The sequence below is a fragment of the Paramisgurnus dabryanus genome, chromosome 1 (genome assembly GCF_030506205.2).
Source record: "Paramisgurnus dabryanus chromosome 1, PD_genome_1.1, whole genome shotgun sequence".
In the NCBI taxonomy this organism is placed as follows: domain Eukaryota; kingdom Metazoa; phylum Chordata; class Actinopteri; order Cypriniformes; family Cobitidae; genus Paramisgurnus; species Paramisgurnus dabryanus.
The window spans coordinates 20,983,630-21,005,222 of NC_133337.1; the positions used below are offsets into that span (position 1 = coordinate 20,983,630).

Genomic DNA, 21,593 nt, shown 5'->3' on the forward strand with positions numbered 1-21,593 from the left:
CTGGTTGCAATTCACAACCTCACCACTAAGATGCTGCTAAAATGTACACATTGCAAAATTATTTTCTCCTAGGATAAACTTTTAAAATGTTAATATCTAAATGAAACAACTGAAAACTCCATCAAATCTCATGAGCAATGAAAGAGCACATCTGAGCAATAACATTTTCTTCTGCGTTAATTACTAAGACTTAAAGCAACACTATGTAGTTTTTTCACCTTTAAATAATGTCTCTAAAATTATTTCAGTGATAGAACAACTTTTAACTGGACAAATTGTACTGTTGCTGCAACCTGAGCAGCCTCCTAGCTGCTACAAGCACACTCTGAAAGTGGCGGTGGAGGGTAGAGCACACAGCCCCTCCCCTCCCCCTGCCTGCAGAAGAGTGTCTGATACCAGGCGCTGTTGTGCTTTTCAACCACATGGGGTAGCGGTAAGTCATTTTTACATGGAAACTACAGAGTGTTGCTTAAAAGGCTTGGATGGATTTTTTTAATTAGACTTTTTGGCCATCATCCAATGCATAAAACAATAACTTGCCTATTTGAAATGTTTGTAATGAGAGTAAATGGTGACAGAATGTTCTTTATACTGTGACACAAAGCTGTCTCCCATAACAGTAATGCTACAGGTTAAATGTTTCCTGGAAGAACAATATTCAAATATGTCCCCTTGCCTCATCAGCGTCATTACGTTGTAATACAAAGGTAATGCAAGTATGGCATTCATTTTGTGCTAAATAAGGTGCCTGCCACAGACGCTGTGTGCAGTGCTGGAACAACACTGATAAGACAACCTTATCTTTGTGCTGGTTAAAAAGCAGGCCACACACACACACAAGCACGCATTCATGTACCTGAGGTGTAGAAGAACAAGCAAAAAAATGCAAAAAAGCACAACATGATCATTGTTTTATTACAAACGACCAATCATCTGGTTCACGCTGGATTATTTGACAGCAGTGCTGTACATCATCGCCTCCCCCATTATTACGATTACGCTCATTCAGTTTTTCAAATAATCTCTTCATCTCCAGTGTTGTCTTGCTCTTCCCCTGTGGGCACTGAATTCCTGATTCACATGAATGCAGAACAAAATGTCCCATTTAGAACATGAAACCTGATCAAAAAGGCAAGAGCACTGCTGCAGTTTACCTGTCTGTCAAAGTGGGAGTTTGATGATGACTTGGGCCATGTTGACTCTAACAAGATCAATTTCTTTCATCGTCATGTTTTAAAATTCATCACAAATATGTTTAGCCACTATAGTGATGAACATTATTGAAATCCATTTTCAACTACAGTCAGTCTTGCTTTCATGTCAATTACGGTGATGGCAAAGCAAATGTATGTTCACCGGGAGAGGCAATGTTCTGTATAGCATACTGGCATGCTATTCTAAGAATCTTTATGGATGCAGTACTTGGATGACCTCATGATGATATTTGACTAAATCTATAGGAGCCTATACACAATTTATGACATGCCGAAAACATGTGATGTTATTAGTAATCTTGATTTTTTTAAAATCTCTATGCTAACAATATATACTAGTCAACATTTGAAGTGGATCAAAAACGTTCATCAAATTTGTCCTTAGACAAGAACAGGTATTGGTTTTAAGATAACTTTAAGGAAAGGTTTTGATCCACTTCAAATGTTGACTAGTGTATTATACACAAAAAAGCATTGTTTCAAACAATGTTTGGGTCAAATAAAGACATTTTCGATCTTTAGTCAAGTTTGTTTATACTCAACAGTGGGTTGTATACAAGATACTAAAAAATGCGATGCCACTACGGCAATTAAGCATATACACACTCTAAAATGTTTTTAACTCAGCATTTGGTCACAAAAGGGACAAACTTTTGGTTTAAATTAACTAGAAAAACTTTATATTTGACCCAACAATAGGTTTAAACAACTCAGCATTTTAATTTGAAACCCAGTATAAGTTGGGTTCATCCCCTTTTTTAAAATAACCCAGCATTTCTTAAGTGTGTAAGGTTATGCGTCAAAAATGTAACATTCGCATTAGGTTGCATTTTGTTTAGTTGCAGTATTGTATATTTCTTTCTCAAGTTGGTTAACTTTATTATGTTTAGGGGCTATTTACCCAACACCACATTTGCTTTAATGGCACTGGCTTTTGATGGAAACTCTATCAGCACCTTGAGTACTGTGGTTTGTTATCTCCACAGTAATACAAAAGAGCCAACTATAAATATTTAAAGATGCAAAAAAATATCCACTGATACATTATGTTCTCTGATGCCTACTAAGAAGGTATGTGACTTTATTAAGTGCAAAAATGATTCAGAAACGTTTGTACATATCCATTTACAACCAGGTGTAAATGGTCTATTATTACCTTATGAATAATAATCATGAGCTCTGCTCTGATAGGCTGTTTCCAAGAGCTGCTCATTTCAGTAGCTATGTGCGTGTGTAAACAGACCTTATGTTTGCCTGGATCAGACGAAGATACAGATTTAAAGAAGTTATCAATTATTCAGAGATTGTTAAAGGAATATTCAATTTTCTTAAAAGAAAAATCCACATAATTTACTCACCACCATGTCATCCAAAATGTTGATGTCTTTCTTTGTTCAGTCGAGAAGAAATTATGTTTTTTGAGGAAAACATTGCAGGATTTTTCTCATTTTAATGGACTTTAATAGAGCCCAACATTTAATACTTAACACTTAACAGTTTTTTTAACGGAGTTTCAAAGGACTATAAATGATCCCAAACGAGGCATAAGGGTCTTATCTAGCGAAACGATTGTCATTTTTGACAAGAAAAATAAAAAATATGCTCTTTTAAACCACAACTTTTCATCTAGGTCCGGTCCAGCGTGACCTAACGTAAATGCGTAGTGACGTAGGGAGGTCACGTGTTACATATATAAAACGCACATTTGCGGACCATTGTAAACAATAAACTGCCACAAAGACATTAATTAGTATCAGTTGACATACAACAACGTAGGAACGGTCCTCTTTCAACACACTTGTAAACACTGCGGCGGAGTTTCGCGTTCGTCCTCTGTGACCTCATGTGACGTCATGACGTATTACGTGGGGTCACGCTGACGCCTCACGACCGGATCTAGACGAAAAGTTGTGGTTAAAAAGTGCATATTTTTTATTTTGCTTGTCAAAAATGACAATCGTTTCGCTAGATAAGACCCTTATGCCTCGTTTGGGATCGTTTATAGTCCTTTGAAACTCCGTTGAAAAAAACTGTTAAGTGTTGAGTTGAGTGTTAAGTGTTGGGTTCCATTAAAGTCCATTAAAATGAGAAAAATCCTGGAATGTTTTCCTCAAAAAAAAACATAATTTCTTCACGACTGAACAAAGAAAGACATCAACATTTTGGATGACATGGTGGTGAGTAAATTATCTGGATACCTCCCTGATACCATCTCGCACCCCCAGTTTAGGAACCCCTGATATAAGGAATAAATGAAAGTTTTTCATAAATAAGACTTTGTTATAAGTTACAAATTAGCATGTAATCAAAACCTATCCTATTTGCTTTCTTGATGAATGTCTGGTTTTATTATTTTCTTGGTCCTATTATGCAATTTATCAGGGCATATTAAGTTTCATAATGATTAATTCTTCTCCTGCCTTTGAAAAAAAGTGAAATGTTAACCAAAAGCCAAATAGCTTTTCAGCCACGGTTCTGATATGAATGTCCATTTTTTATGATCCCATCAATTCCCAATAGAAAAATTATAGTTTAATATCCTTTCATTATTCAGCAATGTCACATCTTGGAACTAGAATGAGTTTTGCTTATGCTGTTTCGAGTTTATTTGAAACATGGGGGCCATTGTGTGGCAATCCATACAATGGGATTTCTAAGCCAATTTTTCTTTTCCTATTTCAGTGAGAGAAGATAAAAGCCACAAACATCCAACTCAGGAAGTAAATGCTTTTTATTAGCAAAATAAGGGAAATGAGTGTACAAATGTTCTCCGAACATGGAGAACAGACAGACAGAGGTGGCAGTTATTTACTTAAAATCAATCAACAGTATCGCTTGCCTTAACGTCTGTTTGCCGACATTTTCATATAGTTTCTCTGTAAATTCCGAAACCTTTCCCAGTCCATACCTCTCCGCAGGGATGTTCCTCAACAACGTGTCATTCTCTGAGCAGTATGCCGTTAAAATAGCGGCCATGAGAGGGTTTGATGACAGGTGCTTTAGCGACAGACTCCATGTCCCGCATGCGGAATGTCTCAGCGTCTGACAGCTGAATAGGACTCGTATCCATCTATTGTTGCCATGGAAACCTGATGGTTTGGTCACTGTATTAACCATAAGCTTTCTCTACGCCGGCCTACTATATTTATATATATATATATACACACATACACACAAACAACAGATAGACACATTCTCTCTCTCACACACACACTCTCACATTCTGTGCATATGAGGAGTTGTGCTCTCTGGGAGATTAGTAACATCCAGTATGAAATTTGAAATTTTTTGACGCTGGAGAGATATTCAGCAGGCAAACCCAAGCAAATGGACAAACACTGCAGAAACGCATGCGAAGGCACGAGAATCAACAAACTGGACTGAGTAGCACAATCTTCCTCTCTCCCGTAGCAACAACCGCAAAAAAAATATGTAACATTACAAGTAAAGGAGACTTCTCTGATGCAAAAGGATAAAAGAAATCTCTCGTTAAAAACAAACCAACTTGAGTCGGGGGGAAAATAAAATGACATGGCCGCGACAGCAACGACTGTACGAACATTCGACACGATTCTTTTTTTTTAAATGCTACTTTTTAAAATTTCCAAAGACGAAAAACCATAAATAAAGCTGACAAAGTGGCGTAATGTACAGCACTGGTCCAAGACCGATTTTCTCCATACTTAGTCTTGCAATGTATCTTCAAAAAATGCATATCAAAACTGGCTTCCCCTTCACCTGGAGAGAAAAAAAGAAAAGATTGATGTAGACAATTTACTGTAATGGCATACTGAAACTTTACCGATCTAGTGTACATTTAAATGTAGACACTCATTACCACAACATAATTTTTTTTTAAGGTAAAGTGTGTAATTTCGTTTTAATCCGAAACGAAACATTGTCATCGAAACAAAAAGCAAAAAGTAACTGATAACTAAATTTTCTAAAAGGTGGTGGATAGTAAGTTGCTGTTATTTGAAATGGTGGCATACCTCTCCTAAGTCAGCCCCCTCATTTGAAGTTAGGGGTGTAAGAAAATTCGGATACACCCGAGTATAATAACATTTTGTTTGGCAATACTGTAGTACTGTAATACTGTTGAAGAAAACAATAGCAAAATCGATATATTTTTTACAAATCATTAATAGCAGTTGTTTAATTTGGAGTTTACATCCCAACCACTAGATAGCATCTCTGAACTTACAAGGAAGTACTTGCATAGGGGCATGCCACCATTTTTGCAAAGGTTTGCATATGGGGTGTTCTCAATGACAGCTTTTCTAAAATTATATCCTATTATATTGCTAAAATAGGAAATATCCCAACCTATCGCCTCAAATCACAGTAGCGCAACATATGGCACAGGAAACCATGTATCGTGATACGGATCTTTAAAGGGACACTCCACTTTTTTTGAAAATATACTCATTTTCCAGCTCCCCTAGAGTTAAACATTTGATTTTTACCATTTTGGAATCCATTCAACTGATCTCCGGGTCTGGTGCTACCACTTTTAGCATAGCTTAGCATAATTCATTGAATCTGATTAGACCATTAGCATTGCGCTCAAAAATAACAAGAGAGTTTCAATATTTTTCCTATTTAAAACTTGACTCTTCTGTAGTAAAATCGTAAACTAAGAACGACGTCAAATTAAAAGTTGTGATTTTCTAGGCCGATATTGCTAGGAACTATACTCTCATTCTGGCGTAATAATCAAGGACTTTGCTGCCGTAACATGGCTGCCGGAGGCGCAATGATATTACACAGGGCCCTAAAATAGTCCTCTGTTATTGAAAGTTACCATAACTTTTTTCAGGCGCTGTGTAATATCATAAAAAAAGTGGTACCGCCAGACCCGGAGATCGGCTGAATGGATTTTAAACAGGTAAAACTCAGATGTTTAACTCAGGGAAAGAGCTGGAAAATGAGTGTCCCTTTAAGGTGTGATATGAGTGACAAAGATAAATACTTAAGGTTAGCAGTTTCATAAACATTTCTATTCTAGTAGTCATCGATTGGTTTTGGACAAACACCCACCCTTAATTTATAGAATGGATGTATCTCTAAAGGTAATTTCTGATCATTCAAACGATCTTTCTGGAACATTACCAAAATTTTATTTTTAGTAAAATATGTTTCTGTGTAAAAAACTTCTCCTTTGAACAAGATTTCATCCTGCAATTTTTGATTCCAGGATTACTTCAGGACATGCAATATCATCCGCTACGTAAACATTGATTATTTGCACATAAATACACATGGTCAGCACACCAAAAAGAAACACGTGACACACAGATAGCTGAGCCTCACCAGACACAAGCCAGCTTCTAAAACAGTCCGCAGTCCTTAAGGTTGTTTTTGATGATGACGTCGGTCACCGCGTCGAAAACGAACTGAACGTTCTTGGTGTCGGTGGCGCAGGTAAAGTGGGTGTAGATCTCCTTGGTGTCTTTCCGTTTGTTCAGATCCTCAAACTGACATTGAATGTAGGCGGCTGCCTCCTCATACGTATTTGACCCTGTGACATGAGCAAGAAACATTTTCCATATTAAGAAAGATTGTGGCCAGGAAGTGATGTCATAAGTGTGACATAAACAAAATGGAAATTATGCAATGCAGAGAGAACTAAATATCTTTGAATTGTGTGGTGTAATGATATTTGCTTCTTAAGGCCATTATTAGCAATGTTTGCCTTGATCTTCAGCAAAAATTTAACCCTTAAAGGGACATTCAACTTTTTTTTAAATATGCTTATCAGTGGAAAAAATATTGATATGTAATATTTTTAGATCAGTTTTTGGGAAGGTGTCATTTTTGGCCTTTGGGACAAAGTTTTTTTAAGGATCTCTTAAGGGTTAATGTGTTTTTAAAAGATTGAATGTATTTCTATATAAGGCAAATATAAAGCATTAACTTATTCATAGTCAAGGCCAGTAACCTTTTTAAATAAAATCCAGACAATAAAAAACTGCATAATTTGTTGACACATGACCAGCACCACAAAAAAGGACTTGGGTCTGACCTGCGTATTCTGGGTAGCAGATGGTAAGCGGACTCCTCTTGATCTTCTCCTCAAACAGATCCTTCTTATTAAGGAACAGGATGATGGAGGTGTCCGTAAACCACTTGTTGTTACAGATGCTGTCAAACAGCTTCATGCTCTCGTGCATGCGGTTCTATGGAGAGGATCAAATGGATGATTGATGAAAAGGAATACATTGTGTGGGAAAATCTGAAACAGTTGGAGAGTAGGCCGTGACTTGGCTGTGTCTTCAAGCACCACAGAACTACACAACTGCCAAGTCTGCCCTATCCAGTTATATTATTTTTCAAAGACTAAGCAATAATTCAATGACTACACAGTGAGCTTTGTATCGAACTGCCTTCTATTCCAGCATAAAAGCTTCACTTATGAAATATAGACTCAGGTTGGAGACCCGCTTTAGCCCTCTCTCATTTACCATTAAATCAATGAATACCTGTTTGCAGTCCATAATAAAGTTGTACTCAGAGGAGATCAACATTACATTGACATGGATTATATGATAAAGTATCGTAAACCGGTTTCCCGTCTGGCTTAATTTACTTGACAACCATTCAAATCTACTTATAAACACTGCATTACATGAATAGGCTTATACAGTATGTCTACAATAGGTTTATATGGGACTGCTGGACTACTTCATTTAAATGTCAAACTATAAAACAATATTTGCATTTTCCAGAAGCAAATGCCAGTGCTTGATATAAATAACGCTGGCTTAGAGGTACAGTGTGTAATTTCTGTGCCGCTAGTGTATATGTTAAGTCTTTGTGCAAAATGATGCCTTGCAAGCCCTGTAATGATACGTCTGTCTACTAAATAACAGGAAGTGATGTCGTACCATCTCCTCATCTTCAGCCAGAACCAGGTCGTAGTCACTCAGTGCCACGCAGAAGATAATAGCAGTGACGCCTTCAAAACAGTGGATCCATTTCTTTCGCTCTGACCTTTGACCGCCGACATCAAACATCCTGACAAAATAAAGCTTAAAATTAGAATAAACGAATACATAGCACACTAAAATACTATACTAAATTTAAACTTTTCTAGCAATATTTATAACAACATAACTATAATCAACATTTCTTTCAACTAAGTCTGCCATCTTGGAAATTTGAAGAGTTTATCACAATGCATTATGGGATTGCCTACTTGTACAAAGGTTACTCATACACTTACACACGTTATAATAAAAACTTAAATGAATACCTAAAAAGTCACTTTGGATAAAGGCGTCTGCCAAATGCATGAAATGTAAAAGGCGAAATGTTGCAGCCTACCATTTATAAAAAAAGATTTAATGTCAAGTGTGCACATATGATATGATGGGTACTAAAACAGAGCGTATGTCTTAATTTGAGCTTTGCGCTCTTGAAGGTCTACAGCTATATAGGGGCAACGAAACTGCAGACATGTTCTCTTTCTGTATGAATCAGACTACATGTAATCAGCTCAAGACTCACACTTCTTTGTTTGTTGCTGTCTGTTTCCCCTTTTTGGATAACCCTTGCACATGATTTTAGTCACACAGTCTCACAATGTGGGTATTCCCAAAATTCCGATAAAATTCTGATAGTGCCAAATACTGAATGCAGCCCATATATAATGTGTCATAACAGTTCTAAAGATATGCCAGCTGATTTTACATTACAGTACAAGACTAAAGATTAGTAAAGCTTTACACAAAATTCCAAAAAATAAGGATTTCATAAATCATGCACTTTTGAAAGTTTGTTGAAAGGTCTTATTTCTTACTGGCCTTATTTCCCCAAATTTAATTATAACTACTTCCTAAAATCTTATAACTGGAATATAACAAAGATTACAGTAACATTGTAATTGTTCTAAAAAAAAACCCATTAAAACAATAAGCAGTCTATTAAAATCATTACAGAACAAATAATACCATAATATACCATTGTTTCTGAAGTTATCAAGTCTAATTTAAAAGGAACACTCCACTTTTCTTGAAAATATGCCCATTTTCCAGCTCTCCTAGAGTTAAACATTTGATTTTTACCATTTTGAAATCCAATCAGCTGATCTCCGGGTCTGGCGCTACCACTTTTAGCATAGCTTAGCATAATCCATTGAATCTGATTAGACCATTAGCATCGTGCTCAAAAATAACCAAAGAGTTTAACAAATGTTCATATTTAAAACTTGACTCTTCTGTAGTTACATCATGTATAGGCCTGGGACAACGCGTCGGCGTAATCGACGACGTCGACACAAAAAATAAGTTGACACAAAATATGCGTGTCGATTCGTCAGACCCAAAAAGGTGGCGCCGTAGAGTAGTAGCAACGCGAGTGGCTTCAGTCCATGCCAGTTTAACAACGCAAGTGTGAGCAGTGGGTAAGCGGCGCGTTTTTTTCAGCGCCTATGTTAACCCTCTGGGGTCTAAGGGGTTTTTAGGGCCCTTGGGAAGTTTTGACATGCACTGACATTTGTGCTTTTTTCAGTTGCTTAAAAACATATTAATGGCAAAAGTCTCATAACACTGTGTTCATCACAAACTGGGCTACAATATCATATAATCAACATGTATGTACATGTTTGTATTTTTGAGAAAAAAATGTTTATGCGTGGTTTTTGAAAAAGCAAAATTTTTAAGTCACTGATATAACTCCACAAAACTCATTCTAAACATGTTTTCCCAAGACTTTCCAAACTGGATCTAGTAGTCTAGAGTTTTTTCTTCAAAATGATGTGAAAATCATATGGCCTACTCAATCACATAAAGCAAGATATTGATTTACAATTTCTAAGACACTTTTGCTTGGGAAAGGCTGTATGCATGGAGGCAGGAAAGCTCCTGAATAATCAGTGATTGACAGCTGAGAGACAAAAGAGTTGAATAATGAGCCACTAATGAGCCTTGTGTGGATGTTCAACAGGAATAACTTTCTCTGTAGTAAAACCATGATAAGGTTTACTTTTCAATATAATGTAAATACACACACACACACATTATATATATTTATATATATTTCTATTGAAATATTTTCTATTAATTTCACAAGTATAAGTTACCTTTTAAAAACCATAGTAGCTTAATCATGGTAAAGATACTGTTTGGCCATCTTAACATGAACACACTTCAACCCAGGGTTAGTGTTTGGTTGGCCAGCGAGAGGTTTACTTCTGTGCAGTAAAAAGCTCAAAAGAACAACTGCCTACCGTTGTCTGGACTCTTATTTGTGTATTTGTAATCATTATAGTAGAAACACAACAAGGGACACGCGTGGTAAACGTATCAATGTTTGTTTACAGCCGCCGCCATTACCTCACGTGTTGATCATGAAAGCAGTGAATGTGTGCACACGCGAGTGATCCTGTGTTTAATAAACTTGCTGTGCGGAGATATGCGCTTAGACGCAACTAAATAAGGATTGTACTGTTTGGAATCGCGCATTATATAAGAATACCAAAAAGCGCGTCGAGTTTCCTGACTCGCGTGTTTGTGTATGTGCGTTCCATTCGCGTGAACTGACGGAAGAACAAAGAAAACACTCGCGTCTGGAGATACTGACACACATACGCAAGGAAATAAGGATTTATGTCATGTTTGGTGCAATCGGATGGAACAACAAGGAATGGAGAGACTGGATTGTGGATTGCATATCCATTGACTGCAGGAGGCAGGAGTCATGCATATGGATGTTTCTGCTCATTCACTTCAATGGCGCGGGGGTGTGGCGATCCGATCTCATTACAGATAATGAGGTAACTGGCGAAATACGGTACTTCTCCTCCTTCTCATACAGTTTACACCGAATGACAATATCTGTTTTCAATTTCACTTATATCATTTAAAAGGAGACATTCCAAGCATTATGTAGACATTTATCTTTTGTTTCTACACCAAGTATTCGTTAAGTTACAGTTTATTTTTCTGACGCGTTTCTGAAAGGACTTCACTGAGGGAGAGAGAACAGAACGTGCATCATGTTTATTTTCTTAATTTTGCGAAAAGCACAACATTCTGTTTTTATTGGGAGTGGACAGAAAAAAACTAGACACTTTAACGTTTGAAATGATGTATAAATCATATCTGTATGTCAAAAATCAGCAGAGTAATTTAAGTCTCTTTGCGGAGTGATTGAAAAATAAAGAGTTTGCGGCGCCCGCGCCACCGTCGACCCCAGAGTGTTAACAAGCATGCACCCCGCCGCATGAGCAGCGCGAGCTCGCGGCTCTGTAGCTACAGTGCTGCAATCGTTTCTGCGTTGGATCCGCTGCACTGCTAACGCTCAATTAAAGTGAAAATGCTTTGTTTATGGTTTAAATGCTCATGGATTGACGCGTAAAAGTGTAATTTTACCATAAAATCATGAATGTGATGCCAAGTGTGTTTTAAACAGTCATGCCTTAGAGCAATTTAACAGAAAGCAATGAAATATTTCACTGTTGCCAGAAGACTGCGCTTTCATTCACTCTCTGTCCAGCAGTAAATGAGTCCTCATCTATCTTAATAAACTTAAGAGAAAGAGATTTAATAATGTATGTGCTTCTTAAGTCTATAATTGTGTGCACGAAAACAATGTGGATTAAACAAATCAAGTTATAAAAATTATACTGACTATCAAAAGGCACATTGAAGAGGTTTTGCTCATAAATGCATGTATAATAAAGTAATTTGAACTTGAGATTTTTATACTGTTACTAAACTGCACAGTATGCGCTGCAAACGCTTTATTGAATGCTACCTCTGACTAAGAATGCATTATTTTGCACTTGTATAGTCTTTTTTTATTTAGAAATTTTAAGAGCAATAAACATATATTGAAATGTTTACATTCAGATATGTTAATCAACATGTATAAATTGCTATTAGTTAATTAATTGGGAGATAATCGAGAATCGAATTGAAGTCGAATCGGACTGATAAAATGAATCGTTAGATTAATCAATGCATCGGAAAAAATAATCGCTAGATTGATCGTTTAAAAAATAATCGTTTATCCCAGCCCTAATCATGTACGAAGACCGACGGAAAATTAAAAAGTGTCACATATATTTAAATTTAAATGGTATATATATGACCCATGACTAATCTCAATGTCCAATGATTTCTAAAACATCCATATCCTTTAAAAAAATATTTAAATAAAAATCTGGATAAAAAGATGGCATTTTCTTTTTAATGCCATTTAAGGCCTTAATTTTCGTAAAATAAATTTAATGACTTTTAAATTAGTGACTTGCGGAAAACCTTTATACACTTTAATACAGTTTTTTAGTATTGTAGAAATTAACTATAATGAATTATATAAATAATATAGTAAAAATAAAAGTAAAAATATGATTTGTTTCACTTTACAGTCTAATAAGTAAAGGAAATGTCTGAAAAGGTCATGGAAAGACCACAAAAATTCCTAAAACAAAAAAAATCCTAATATGTATGCAAAATGCACTTTTATTTCTGACAGAGTAACCACTGTATATTTTTTATATTAATTTAAGTGCTCACTTGAAATGCAGGTCTTTGAAAGTGAAATGTGTCTCCACAATGCCTGTGGTTTTGACTCGGGTCCTTAGCACATCCTGTTGGGTGGGTATATAAGTGGCCTGCGATATTCTGTCCAAATCATTCAGGTAGCTGTTGAAATACACAGAAGGTCAGGGTTAGTTCAAATGAAATCAGTTTCATTCGGTTTCAGTAAATCTTTTTGTTTTTGAGCTAGATGCCTGTTCTGACACGTGGGAGTTAGGGGTATACAAAGGAGAACGGGATTAAAAGTTTCATTCCTCGAATCTGCAGTAATCCCCCTTCACTGCAAAAGAGTTACTCTGTTTTAAACACACTCACATGTACCCGACACCCTTTAAAGAATTGCACAAGAATGAGCGATACAACTTCCTGAAAAACAAATACTGGGTTGTAACGTCTGTTAACATGATGTGTGTGGCCTTGACTGACATTTAAACACAGCCTACAAGTTAGTTTGTTATATGGTAATGCTTAGTAACAGCTTAAACAAACTCCAAACCACATAGCCTAACACACTCCCCAAAAATATACATGTATAGCGTTACTATCCAGTTGCTTAGGAAATGACATCTCAGTTCCCTTAAAAGGCAGCTGTCTACACGGACAGTAAAGTCAGATAGCTAAGCAGCTTTTGGCAGCTAACACAGCCATAGAAACTCAAAGTCTGACACAGTGTTTGAGCAAGGATAATGTTACCATTTCACTAAAGGAAACGCAAATTTTTGTGTACATTAGGTAATCGTTGTCTGTAACTGCTGACTTTAACAGTTTCGTGGAACAATGAACTGTACAAACATGCTTGCACATATTTGCATGCCTTGAATACTGTAGCACATGGCACAGGCCCGTGTATTATAGTGTTAAATAAACACTGCAAACATGTGGCTAATGTGGCAAACAGGTTTTCATAGGCAAGGTTAAGTACATGTTCCAGAAATGCGGTAAACAGATAGCTACAGCAGGGCAAATATTGACAAGCCTGCTCAAGGCTCAAACAGTGAGAGTCTGAAAACAGTAAGACATTAGATCCATGAACCAGAAAGCTGTTTTGATAACTTGCTTTGTTGGCAGTTGCTGATATGTTCGGTAGGCAATAAAAACACGAGGTGGGAGGACAAAACAGAAGGGGGAAATTAATGTATGTGGGCCCAGACAGGTGAGGAATAAACAAGCAGTTGGATGGAGGGGAGGATGGTACATAAGATAGAGAGGTAAATAAAAACAAAATGGCTGTGAAGGACAAAGACCAGATGTTATGAGGTGATTCATCTTTATTGTAACTATGCTTTGTGTGACAAGTTACAAGATTCGTTTTTTCTGTTCTTAGTGAAAGCAAAATGCTGGGCTAAGTGCCAAAAAAACAGCCGATGTATTTCATGTTTAATATGTGTTTGTGTGAAGGAGAAATTTTAGGCCAATAAGTTTCTAAAATTTCTATCTGTATAATACTGTTGATCATCAATGCTGATTTTACCGCTCACAAGTTTTTCTAGCTCAGGATGATCCTTAATTTATGTGTCATTAAACCAGTGGTTCGCAACACCCACCCAAAGAAAATTCATGACATAAAAAAAATCATAAACTTAGATTTTGAATTAAACAAAATGGTAACATTTAACAATAAGATTGTATTTGTTAACAATGAGTAAATGCATTAGCTAACATGAGCAAACAATAAACAACACTTTTTCAGCATTTATTCATTTTTGATCATGTTAATTTCAGCATTTACTAATACACCAATAAAATCAAGAGCTGTAACTGTTAACATTAATTAATGCAACATGAATAAACATGAATAACTGAATTGACATTAACTAACATTAATACATGCTGAAAACTACGTTGTTCATTGTTTGTTCATGTTAGTTAATGCTTTTACTAATACAACCTTATTGTAAAGTGTTACCAACAAAACATACTAAATTATATAATGTAATGTTATGGGTTAATAGCTTTACTTTTCTAAGGTGTAATTACACAGAACTTACGATAAAATTAGTATTTTTAAAAATGTCACAACATTGGGACCCCTGGCACCATCTCACACCCCCAGTTTGAGAACAACTGCATTAAACAATCAACTTTGTATAGGAAGTTTCTCCTAAAAGTCCCCGGCGAAAGAAAGATGAGACATACAATACTTTGTAAGTGTCTTGACAGCAATAAGATTAAAAGAAGAACAAACTGACATTTGCTAAAGACATTTGCAAACTTTATTTATATAGAAACCATTTATTTAGATTACGGAGAATTGAATGAGACATTTTTATACTAAATGTTGCAGACCTGGCTATTCAGGTAAATCTGAGCACAGTTTGTGACACTGGCTATGTTTACATGCACAAAATTTTGTCAATTCGACTGAATTAAATACGATTGAAGGTTATGGCAATCCAGTTTACATTGCAATCTGATTTAAATGTTTGATTACATGTCTATTCTATATAATCCGAACCGAACGTCTGCGCAAGCGCACAGCCAGGGTTGCCAGATTCACGTAATAAAAACCATCCAAATGGACATTCAAAACTAAGCCAAAAGCATCCCAATGACAAAATATAACAGGCCAAATATCAATAACTAATCAACAAAATATTTCATCTTTAACACTCACAATTGGTGGAAACAGTTTAAACAGTAGCCAAAATCTAAACTCGAAATAAAGCAGAGGACTTGGCAACGCTATGCTGCGGACAGCATCTCTAGTCAAGTTCACGCTTTATCTCTGGATAAAAGTCAAAACTGAGTAGGAGAAAGTTGTTCTTAAGAAGTTTTCAGATATAGGTACTGAAAACACACTTTTCAAAAGCACAATGCTATTGTATTGCTTTAAGTAGCCTAATGTTTTAAAAATACACATAAACACTGCAGAATGTACATCGCGTTTACAGCCCATTAACGTTACCTTAATAATGTGTGATGCCATTGCCTTGCTATTGTGCGTTTCTGTGATGAGAATCATGTGATATAAGAAGTAATAATAAACTTGAGCACAAATGTTCTGCGCATGTGCACAATGTATTTTTGCATTCGGTTGAGAAAATACTATGATTCACGTGTTTACATGCGTACTTTTCTCCTGCTAATCGGATCAAAGAGTGGAAAACAAGTTGAATCCGATCGTCCTCAATCGTATTGATTAAGGTGTTTACATAAAGGCTTTTCAATACGATTGCGCAATCAATACGATTACAAAAGGATTATTTGAGATGCAAAATCTAATTTTGTTCTCTATTCAATCCCACTGCTGCCAAGGAGACACAATTGATATATTACAGAGATTTTTTTTTTCAATGTGAAGATCTATTGTTTTGTTTTTTTTGCATCAAGCCTGGTTATGGTAGGGTGTGAGGCGGAGCAGATGACATATGAAAGCAATACAGGAAAACAAGCATTAGGAGATAAACAGGGAGAGTGGGAGAGATACTGACTATGCAGCAGAGTCGTTCAGCTGGTACTCTCTGGATCGACTGAAGCAGGCCTGCACTCCTCCATCTTTCCACAAACGCTTTATCACTCCAGCCAGCTCTGCTGTCATGAAACCCTCCTCAGCGCTGCCCGCCAGTACAAACAACTGCCTCGCATCATCCTGACAAGATAGATGGATAGAGAGAGAACAGTCTTAAATTCTTCAACACAAATAATTAGCATTGTCCTTATAATTAATAATAATCTTATGGTAATGACATCATAATAACTGTTGGCCTCTTTCAGATTGTCACCACTGTAATTATAGTTAAGTGACAATTATCACGATCATTGCTATCATTACAGTAACATCTTTTTGTACTATATACACTATCGCCTTGATTCTGGCATAGTTTGGGCAACACTATAAGATTGTCATCAGATTTTTAAAATGCGAAACCACAAACATGACAATAAAAAACTCAATGATTTAACTTTGGATTTTTGTTCCATGTGATCGTGACAGCACACCACACACCAACATATTCCTTTCAAAAACAACCCGAGTCTCAACTGTTAACATGGGAAATCTTGCAAAACCTCTTGCTGTGAAACGTGACTTCACAGTAAACAAACATGGCAGACTCACGGGCATACAGAAATGACATTCTTTTTACATCTCTGATGTCCATCTCACTTTAGATTGTGCCTGCCATGACTGCGGTTGTTATGCTATTTTGTGCCACGTGACAATCTACAGCATGCTGTAAAAAAAATCTAAAAAAAAAAAAAGTCTTTGGGATATCCTCATGATTCTCTGTTAGAATATAAGTTTTGAACTGTGCTAAAAAATATATGTAACTTTTATAAACACCTACATATTAAAATCAATAACATATGGTCAGGTATTTTTTTCTGATTCAATTAATATAAACAATTAATTACAATAAAATTATTTAAAAAAAACAATTCCTCTGCAGTCGTCATCTTTGCTTGTATACGGCAGTCCTATCTAGCTTTTATTTATTATTATGTAGTCCAATCTATCAAAGTACTTTCAAGGCAAGTTAGTTTACTAGGCTGCCATCTTGGCAACACCGTGGGCAGCAGCACTTTTCTATTTAACAACTCCTAGTTTGAAAACAGAAGAACGAAAATCTTTGTCAAGATTATGATTTACATTTCACCTCAGCAATAAAATCTGACAGTGATATAATAAATGATGAACGATAAGTGATTTTCCAGTCTGATCAAGTGTACGTGTAAACACTCTTGCTATCAAAAAGCTTACTGATACTTTTAACTGAAAGCTTTTACCTATTTGTTAATCTACGAGTGATCCGTGTCCTTTTTACACTTTCTTTGAATCTACATAAGTGGGCTGTGGGCGGGCCAGGCCACCGATCCTCTTACTCACCGCTCTTGCAGCATCACCGAAGTCGATCTTAAGTCGGCCCATGGCCCGAATGATGGCGATGATGGACTGGATAGTGTTGCTGTAGACCACAGCTTTGTACTGTTTGCACTCTTCCTCCGAGTATCCCGCCTCATGAATGATTCTAGAAAGAGAGAGAGGGGCGATCAACAGGTAAATTACATCTGATGTGAATGTCGAGCAGAACTTCAACCAAAAAATTGAAGGTATAAACTTACTTCATTTGTTTGACTATTGTACTCTTTCCAGACTCCCCAGCACCTGTGAAAAAAAAACAATTTTGTAAGAATTAGCAAACCAACAATAATATTATTAATTAAAGTGTCTAGACTTAATCAACAAACAACATCAGAATTAATATATTCATAAGACCTGCAGAGAAAATGAATGGATCATTATAAACTAAATACAATGCGGAAGAGTGTCTTTGTGAATTTTTAATACCCCGTCGACTGATCTGCACAAAAGCTGCCTCTTCGGTAGTGAAATAAACAACTAGATTTAAGATGACAAATACTGATGTACATCACTGTGTTTATTTCCTGCGTGTGAACTGTGGAATTAAGAAATAGTTCAACTTTACACCAGTAATGAAAAATCTGTCACCTTTTATTCACACTTGCATGTCTCATATGCCATTTTTTAGGGGAGAGTGGAGAATGTTAAGAATTTTCATGGTGTACTTTCCATATAATAAAAGTGAATGGGGCCCTTTTTCAATCTCTCAAATCACATAAGGGTTTGACATCAAGAACCTTCAGTCAATAAGATACAACCAACACGGTCCCTAAAAAAAGTCAATGAATACTATAAAATGAACCACATTTTTGTTGCGAACATCCATTGTGAAAAGCATCTATTAAGACCCAATTGAATGTATCTTTAGAAAGTCTAAGGCTCGGCTGTGAAATCCATGCACTGCATTTATTGGTTCAATAACAGCCCCACTAATAGAAATCTATTCAACCAGCTTATCTATTGGGATACCATTCCCTAGTACTCAGAAATTCCCTGCTGTGTGAAAGTATGTGTGTGGTCTAGAGCTTCCCAATGGACACAAAAAAGCCCAAAGCACATGTCATATTACTCGGAACAGAACAACGGCTCGGTATATCTGTAAATAACTTAAAGAGGAACAGCAAGAGACTACAAATTGTTGCATTAGTGTTGCATTACAACTCAGGTCTGCTAAACACACACAGAGGCTGTTTACACCTGTTATTAAGATGCGTTTGGTCGATCAGACAGTGCTAAATACAGGTGTAACCTGGGTGTAAAACGCTTTGAGGTTGTCCACTTTCGACCACATTCAGTGGTAGTCGAAAACGCAGTCGAATGTGTCCGAGCACCCAAAGTCTCATGATGAACAATGCTATCCAGAAACATGCAGATGGCAGTTAAGCAACGCGGTGTGCTCAATGTGTAAAAGACCAACACCTAATGAGCTTATTGTGGGTTACGGTGAAGAATCGACCACTACAAATTTAAGTGCAAAACATAATTTTGTTTTGCCATTTTGACAAAAAAAAACAAGCAAATGATATACCACAGCACTTTGAAGTGAGTAACTGTCCTGCCTTACTACAGGACGCAGGTCCATTTAAAGAATTTACATGTTTTTCTTTGTCCTTTTCCGATAACGGTTATGCCCTGCTTTGCGCGCGCGTTTGTGTGTGAGTTTTATTATCAGCGCAATCATCAACCCAGCAGCTACCGTGGAAAACAAATAGAGATAGACCGATATATCGGCCGGACGATATTTGCGAGTTTTATATGTATCGGCCGATACGTGGCTGCCGTGTTCGCCGATTTTTCCCGGGATTATTTACAGACAGAGAGCTGGAAGCTGCAAGCTTGCAGGTCATGTGACTAAAAACAACTATAGTTTTTTTTTTTTAGTTCAATAAATGTTGCTTTTTTAAAATTGTGACGTGTAACATTTGTCATCACCATTGCGTCATTTTTATTATGTAAATTGAGTGAGCAAAAGCAGTATCGGCTCCAAATATCGGCAGCCTGTATCGGTCATCGGCTAATGAAACAACAATCGGTATCGGCGCTGAAAAATCCATATCGGTCGATCCCTAAAAACAAAGCAAAATTTTATTTACATCTAACCGGTTTAAACTGCTAAAACATTATTACACCTGTTACAGAAGAATTTCCTGTGCACAAATATCAAACCACTGAAATGGAAAATGTGAATGCTTTACTAGTAGCACTAGTGAACAGCCCTGCATGGCATGCAATAATAAATAAAGCAATGGATAAACACAAAATGTGGCCACCAGAGGTTTAAGGTGCGAGCCAGCTTTATAATCCAACAAAAGCTGTGAACGTGTGATCGATTACACTCATATTGCTTTGTTCCTGTTTGACACATGCGATCACACATGCATGCGCAGGCGCATGTCTCTCGTCACAGTGCCATAGCAACTGGTTCTCTGAACACGCTGCCAGAAAAAGCTCAGATACCTGATGATGAATGCTGGCCAGTGTAAAGCCAGGACTGTTTCACTCATATGCATGCATTTCCAGTCCATGATAATCCTTATTAGTCTTTGTAACTTGATGGGTGATTCTCACGAAATTAGACTTTTTTTTTAGAAACATTTTGATAAAAAAGTAAATGCTATCAAAATAAAAAGCATAGAGTTACAAACATCTCTTCACATACTATTTTGCACATAATTTCAAATGACATCATACAAACCATTTTGGTAGTTTTTTCCACATTTAAGAAGAAAATTCTCATTACCGTGACCATGACTGGATTTGGGTTCTTTGACATGGAAATATTTATAATAAAAACTCTAAAAATTAAAAAGCTTCAGTGCATGTTATACTTTAAACATTTACAGTAAAGAAACATGTGATATTTGGTGATCATTGGTAAATGTAGAGACAATAATAAGGAATATAAATGTGTCCAAAACCAATTTTCTCATCCTCCGCAACAATTTTCAATCATTGTTTAAGCCCTTAAGAAACTAACATTTTCAAAAAAAAAAAATTGTTGGAAGGGACATAATTGACTGTGACACTCAAGATGGCTACCAGGTAAGCAGTTCTTATTTTTTCTCTCCAGATAAAAGTCGAAAATTTTAAGTTCTCATTAACGAAACATGAGTTTGTAAATGCATATATTTAATGTAATATCATGTTTTGGTAATGATCATTTTTGATAATGATAATCTAAAAAAAATTAAATAATTCTGTAGGAAATATTTTTAAATCCTCTAAAAATAATGGTTATAGTAAGTTCAGACCTTAATCTTATATGTGCAAAAAAAAAAAAATTTCAAGGAATTTTTAAAAAATCTGATGCTGGACTCCTAAGTCTGGATTTCGTCAGAATCACCTGGATCTAATATAAGGTGTCCCATATATAAAGTGCAACAAGTGACAAACGTTTTGTTCATACAGTAGATTATTAGTATTTACAACCGGATTTGCACACAGGTGTGACTCTGGATTTTGTCCTTTGTAGTGACTCAAATTAACATCAAAGATGGACATTATTCAAATGATTATTCACAACATCAGCTTTAATGCTTTAAATTATATTCCAATAAAATGATGTGTTTGTTTGGACTGTGTATAAGGCAGCACCCAGGTCACTCCAAGACCACAAAGCTGATGGAAGCAGCTCTGATGGAGGACAAAGTGTTTTTTGTAGCATAACATGCAACATAAGCACCATGAGTGCTACATTTGTTGCTTGCTTATAATAAATGCATTTATCCCAATTCATAAATATTAAAGCTTGAACAGAGTTTTACACTGAGGATTATTACTTGTCCTGACAAAATTTTTCACTGGCCCCACAAAAAAGCACAAAAAATAGGCCTGATTAATTCGTTTTTTACCAAGCATTGTAAACTGAACTCTGAACTTTTTGCGCGCTGTCTGGACCATCTGCGCGTATACGTGAGCTGTCTTGAGATACGGCTGTCTGGGCTTGCGCTTCAGATGTACGCACACATGAAT

General features: G+C 36.3%; 1 protein-coding gene across 1 annotated transcript in view; it reads right to left on the reverse strand.

Annotated features, from left to right (window-relative positions):
* Positions 1-3,927: 3,927 nt before the first annotated feature.
* gnai1 (guanine nucleotide binding protein (G protein), alpha inhibiting activity polypeptide 1) overlaps positions 3,928-21,593 on the reverse strand; it is a 29,618-nt gene continuing 11,952 nt past the window's right edge. Inside the window, exons 2-9 of the mRNA XM_065268714.2 lie at positions 17,822-17,864; positions 17,586-17,727; positions 16,192-16,349; positions 12,737-12,865; positions 8,102-8,231; positions 7,240-7,393; positions 6,528-6,735; positions 3,928-4,952 (exon numbers count right to left, since the gene is read on the reverse strand). Coding sequence (XP_065124786.1) covers positions 6,545-6,735; positions 7,240-7,393; positions 8,102-8,231; positions 12,737-12,865; positions 16,192-16,349; positions 17,586-17,727; positions 17,822-17,864 — 947 coding nt within the window. The 3' untranslated portion in view covers positions 3,928-4,952; positions 6,528-6,544. The remainder of the gene's footprint in view (positions 4,953-6,527; positions 6,736-7,239; positions 7,394-8,101; positions 8,232-12,736; positions 12,866-16,191; positions 16,350-17,585; positions 17,728-17,821; positions 17,865-21,593) is intronic.